A 6,349-nucleotide genomic window follows, 5' to 3' on the forward strand; every position below is an offset into this window, starting at 1 on the left:
TCCCGTGGATGCGTGGCACTGACAGATCATGCAACAAAAGTGAAAAAACATGCCGACAAAATCGCCATTCGACAGAGCAATTATTCTTTGGGATCAGCATTGTCCAAACAAACTTCGTCAGCGGATACAACGAAAGACGTTACGCACTGGGGTACTTTGGCTGAACCAAGCAACGAATCTGCTCCACTGACGCCCCTCGCCGATAGACAGGTACACTCCGAGGTATATACTTTTTTATTCAAATATACGAGGATGATATTTGCAATTTTATTTGGTATGCATTTGTAGCAATAGCATGATAACATTTCTTTGTTTTTATTTGCGCTTTATATTCATATTGATAATTCACGTTTTGTCTTGGATAATAAAGGACGGTTATGCATAATAAATTGTATTATCTGAGAGCTAAGGAATGCTGTTAAAATGTTGATGTTTTTCCTGCATTTGAATGCATGATATAATCAAAATGATTAACTGCATGTTTCAGGAACACAAAGTGAGTATGATTGTAATATTTGAATGTAGTATTTTGGCTGTGTTTTTCAAGTTGACTGTATCATGTGTAGATGCTTTCCAATTTGTTGCCTGCCTGCACTAACTTCTAACTTGTGTAGAAAATCTTGGCGATTTCAAGTTACATATGGTTATGGTCTTGCTTCATAACTCACTGTAAAAAATATTAACAAATCACCCTGTGTATTTTTGTCACAAACTAGTATCTTACTAAACATTTACTTCATTTATTGTAATTAATTCTTGTCATCAACCCTGTCTATATATCACTCTTTAATATGTTAATCGGTTCAGTGTAAGTTAAATGTTTAATACTACCAGCAATAAATAAATAAAGTATGTAAATAAATATACACAAATATGAAAGAGGATCAGTTCAACGAATGCAATTATTTTCATCTTTTCTAAAAATCTTACTGCATATTGTATTTCATTTTAAAATTCCTAATATATCAATGAATATATAAAGATTGATTTAAATTCTGAATGATCAATAATATGCATGAATGAATTTTGTTGCAGGGCGGCCCGGTAGTCCAGTGGTTAGCACGTCGACTTCACAGTGCGGAGGTGCCGGGTTCGAATCCAGCTCCGGCCTCCCTGTGTGGAGTTTGCATGTTCTCCCCGGGCCTGCGTGGGTTTTCTCCGGGAACTCCGGTTCCCCCCCACATTCCAAAAACATGCATGGTAGGCTGATTGAACACTCTAAATTGTCCGTAGGTGTGAGTGTGAGCATGGATGGTTGTTCGTCTCTGTGTGCCCTGCGATTGGCTGGCAACCAATTCAGGGTGGCTACTGCCCGAAGACGGCTGGGATAGGCTCCAGCACCCCCCGCGACCCTAGTGAGGATCAAGCGGTTCGGAAAAATAAAAATAGAATTTTGTTGCAAAGACATTTCTTTAATGGAGTTAAATTTTTTTCAGGCACTGGTTCTTGGAGTTCTTGCTGAGCACAGCCTTCCCTTGTCATTGGCGCCTGTTATTATCCATACTGCGAAGGAGCTAGCGAAAGACCCAAGAGCGCTCAGTAATGTGAAACTTGAAAGGAAAACAGCATCCTACAAAATGACACATGGACTGGGAAAAACCTTTACAGATGAGACAATTCAGAACATGCGTAGTGGGCCATTTTCTCTTAATGTTGATGAAAGCACCGGCAATGCTGACAAGAGGATATTGGCCATTCTGGTCAGTTATCTATCCATGAAACAGGGCGGTATTGTGGTTGAGCACCTGCAGTCAGTTGAGCTCTATAAAGTGGATACGATCAGTGTGTTTTCTGCTATTGAGAAGATCTTCGATGACAACAATATACCTTGGGAAAACCTTGTTTCCTTGCTCTCAGATTCCTGTTCTGTGATGAGAGGTGCCAAGAATGGATTGGAAGTGAAGATTAGGAAAGAAAAGGCTCCTCAGCTTCTGGACATCAATGGAGATTCCTGCCATCATGTCCATAATGCTTGTTGGAAGTTTTGTGAACCATTTGATGGCTGGGTTGAGAGTTTAGCAACAGATCTTCACAACGACATCAAATGGTCTGCCGATCTGAAACTACTCTTGGGAGAGATTTGTGAAATTATGTCAATTCCCTTCACCACTCCCTTGAGGTTTCTCTCTCACAGATGGCTCTCCTGTTATGATGTGACTGCTCCAAACATGGTCATGATGGATGCATTTAGGGTCATGTACTATGGGTTCATGTGCCTTGAAGATCGTGCCTTGTACAAGAGTCCTATCATGCAGATTTTGAGTGAACGTGGGGTCTCTTCAGATGGCAAAGAAACAGTGAAGGAAATTTGGGAAACAATGTCAAACAAGAATATGACACAAGATGGCCGAAGTAGGAAAGAGAGGATAGTGGAAAAGATCATTGTCAAGTCCAAAATGACTGATTTGATCAGTTCCTTCTACCTGGCCGTACTCAGACTCCTGAAAGACTATGTTCTGCTATTCCAGAGTAAGTCCCCCCTAATACACATCCTTCATCACAAACAAGAAGAACTCATGAAAAGCTTTCTTGCGTGCGTCATGAAGCCTGAATTTCTGGCAAAATTGTCATCCGAACAAGTGAAGACCATCAAGATTGATAAAGGCGAGGAGCAATTGTTAGATCCCAAAGACATGTTTCTTGGCCTTGCAGCAGAAGAAATGCTGCAAAAGGAGAGAGACTCTGCAACTGTCAAGAACTTTCTGGACAAGGCATCTGATGCGTACATCAAGTGTGCGCAAGATCTACAAAAAAAGACTTCCTCTGGATAACCTCTTCCTGAGATCAGTTTTGGCTGTGGATCCATGTGCCAGGGGTCACCATCTAACCACCAGGTACCTGAAGAACCTGAGGAATGCTTGCAAGAGTTTCCTGACAGAGGAAGAAGCATCACAGATCTCCTTGGAGGTTCACAGTTATCAAGTGGACAGCTCCTTACCTGACCCAAACCTGATGTCCATTGACAAGTGGTGGACTGCAGTCAAGGGATCCAACAAGGATCCTGCTCCCTCCAAGATGGTCCTGACTGTGCTGACATGCTTCCATGGTCCAATGGTGGAAGGCTCATTCAATTTGATGGGGGATATTGTGGATTGCAAGAGCACAAGAATGGACACCAAAATCTTCAATGCCATCCAGTCAGTTAAGTATGGATTGAAGGCAAGAAGTACAACTGCCCTGCAACACTTCAAGAAAAGGGGTGTTCTGCACACACCAGTTGACAGAAATCTGTGTGTGAATATGAGAGGGGCTGCCAAGATGCAGAAAGAAGACTGGGCCAAAGCTGCAGCTGACAAGAAGAAACGTGTGGAGAAGCATTCACTGGCTGCATCTGCAGCTGTCTCAAGTGTCAAGGCCAGAGATTGCTTGAAATACAAGGAGATGGCAGCAAGAAAATCTCACCAACAGGAACTGAAGACGAAAGCTGTTCAAAGGTTGACACAGCTGGGGGCCAAAAGAAGGAAGTTGCTGAATTAAAACTGATAAACGGACTTGTAAATAGTGTGTAAATAGTGTACTCTGGTGTGTAAATAGTGACTGAAGACAGTGAGAAAACTTTGGAGAAAAAAAGTGAGTTAAAGTTATATTAAATTTGCCGATTAATGTTATTCCACAATTTCATTTTTCTTTCCTTTTTTGCATTAAATTGTACTTTCATTTCACTGCAAACTTCTCAGCTTCAGGGGGGCTGTGCCCCCCTGACCCCCCCCCCAAGTCAATCGTTACAACATTTCAGCTGAAAAACAAAATCTGTGTTGCCATCCCAGTGTCTGCTTGTTCTGAGCATCCGTGTGACAGAGTAAGGACAGTCTCGACGCCAATTGGCTGTTACCGACACAATGCGGCTAAATGTTCACTTCAACCTATCATGACGAAATGGGTGAAGGAGCACAATTTTTCGCGTGCATTGATCAGGTTTATTCACAAATGTTTCGACATGTTTTGTGCAGATTTCCCCATCACTGAGTGGAGAGGAATATGAAGTGTCGGCCCTGAGTCAGACCTACGCCTCCTCCCGGAGACAAGGGGCGCGCGGCGGCGTCTCGCCTTCTCCCGGGGATCCGTGGAGGGCCAAGCGCCGACACAGAAGTTCCTTCGTTGAGCCGCAGGCAAGGGGACGCACCAGAAGTTTCTCTGAGTTCGAGGCCGGAGTTGATCAAAACTAAGTACAAACTTAGTCATGAGTCCAAGGTTCAGACTGGTCACAAAACGAGTTTTATTCAATCAAAACCCGGAGAGGTACAGATGTGCACATCGGAAAACTCTGAAATCTCCCGGGACTAAACACAGGTTTTATAGCGTTATGAGGGGCCAACCCCTCTCATTTCATTGGCTAGTCTCTACGATCATTTATCAATTCTAATAGTATCATAATGCGTTGTGTAATTCTGATTGGCTGTGGCCTTCTTTGTCGGCTAGATTTTAATCTATAAGCAACTTCATGTCATAGTTCTGAGTTATAATGGTATCACAATAGCTTTATTTTTAAAATATAATAGAGGCCCCTACCGGGCCTCGGTGTGATTGCATGTGGGTTTTAGATATAACTATCCCCGTAGGCATGGCAACTCGATGCATGTGAGTCTTTAGTTTTAATTGTGTCTTCGTTGGCTTGGCAACCCGATGAAATCACTGAAGAACATGCAACAGTCATTACACACGCATGTTGCTAATCCGATGGTAGGTATCCTTGCTAATTCAATGATGACCATCACAGAATAGCTAACAAACATCATCAATATGCATTTTGCTCTTTACCTATGCACTGTTTGACATGTAATCTGATGACGACCATCGCGGAGTGGCTAACAAGCATCATCAATATACATTTTGCTCCTTGTTTCTGCATTTGTTTGACATGTTCATTTCTTTGCTTGACAACCATATGCCTGCTTTCCTACTTACTACGATTAGGTAACGTATTTCCATGAAACTAACACAAAACAGACCATGAAACTAACACAAAACAGATATAAAACAGATACTACAAACACGAACCAGTTGATATGGAGAATGATTCTGAGATCGCGGGGCTTGAAGACCTCAGGTTGGTTCTTCTCGGAAATACGGGATCTGGCAAGAGCGCAACTGGAAACACCAGTTCCTGTCAAAACTCAGTGCCAGCTTAGTGACCCGGGAATGTCAGTGTGGGAGCACTGAGCCAGCAGAAGGTCATGACCAGCAGATACTGAGGCGACTTACGGTGGTTGACATGCCGGGCTTCGGGGACACTTGCCTCAGTGAGGAGCAGATTTATACAGAAATGGTTAAGTGTCTGTCTTTCTGTGCTCCTGGGCCGCACGCTTTTCTCTTGGTGGTGCCGATTGGTCCTTATACAGAGGATGCGGACCAGTCTATTCTCAATCTGGCCAAAATATTTGGAGATGATGCCGTCAAATACCACACAGTGGTTCTTTTTACCAAGTGGGATCAACTTCAAGGCATGGAGTTCGACGAATACTAAGGGTGTGGAAAAGAATCGATATTAATCGATGCGCACGTGCGCGATGCTAGTGCATCGGCTCATTCACTGGGTACGACGCAATTCACGGGTGAAATCTAGATTCATCACGATGCGTTGGTGGGTATCGGTGAAATCCGATGCAAGCGCCCTTTTATTCATGTTAAACGTCACCTATCTGCCCTTTCCTTGGTACAATGAATGCACCATCATTATTTTGCGTTTTGTGTTGAATACGGACGGAAGCTGTGAATCACATACAGTACAGTACACTACTAGCGAAACACTATGGAAGTTCGCGCAAGCAGCAGCGAGGAAACTACTATATTTAATGCACCCGCAACATTCAGATCTTACATTTGGAAATACTACGGCTTCAAAAAGAAAGACAGAAAGCTTGAAAAAACCTCCGTAATTTGCAGAGAATGTCACACTAAGAAGCCATAGAACGGCAGCACCACAAATATGCAGACCCACTTCAAACGATGGCATCACATCACCGACAAGTTTCCCGCTCCCTCCCCCGCCTCCCCGTCCAGTTACTCGTCAGACACCGAAGAAACTCTTGGCAAACCAGGTCAGGATCAGAAAAAAATCGCCTCTTATTTTGGGGGTTCCCTTGCAGCTCAGTGACCGCGCAATGGCTATAACTAAGGCCACTGGTTATTTCATATGCAAAGACCTCCAGCCTTATAGCATGGTGGACAACGACCGTTTCAGACAGCTCGTGCACGTTTTGGAACCCAGGTATAAAATACCGGACAGGTCTGTGTTCACTTACAAACATATTCCCAATCTGTACAACAAAGTGAGAAGTGAGATTACTGTGTCGCTGAACAGTGCGCAAAGAGTTGCACTTACAGTGGTTGGGTGGACGTCTTGCGCTAC

General features: G+C 43.4%; 1 protein-coding gene across 1 annotated transcript in view; it reads left to right on the plus strand.

Annotated features, from left to right (window-relative positions):
* Window positions 1–4,561: 4,561 nt before the first annotated feature.
* LOC109532507 (uncharacterized) overlaps window positions 4,562–6,349 on the plus strand; it is a 7,706-nt gene continuing 5,918 nt past the window's right edge. Inside the window, exons 1-3 of the mRNA XM_019897352.1 lie at window positions 4,562–4,578; window positions 5,041–5,461; window positions 6,087–6,269. Coding sequence (XP_019752911.1) covers window positions 4,562–4,578; window positions 5,041–5,461; window positions 6,087–6,269 — 621 coding nt within the window. The remainder of the gene's footprint in view (window positions 4,579–5,040; window positions 5,462–6,086; window positions 6,270–6,349) is intronic.

The sequence above is a fragment of the Hippocampus comes genome, unplaced genomic scaffold, assembly GCF_001891065.2.
Source record: "Hippocampus comes isolate QL1 unplaced genomic scaffold, H_comes_QL1_v1.1 scaffold238, whole genome shotgun sequence".
In the NCBI taxonomy this organism is placed as follows: Eukaryota; Metazoa; Chordata; class Actinopteri; order Syngnathiformes; family Syngnathidae; genus Hippocampus; species Hippocampus comes.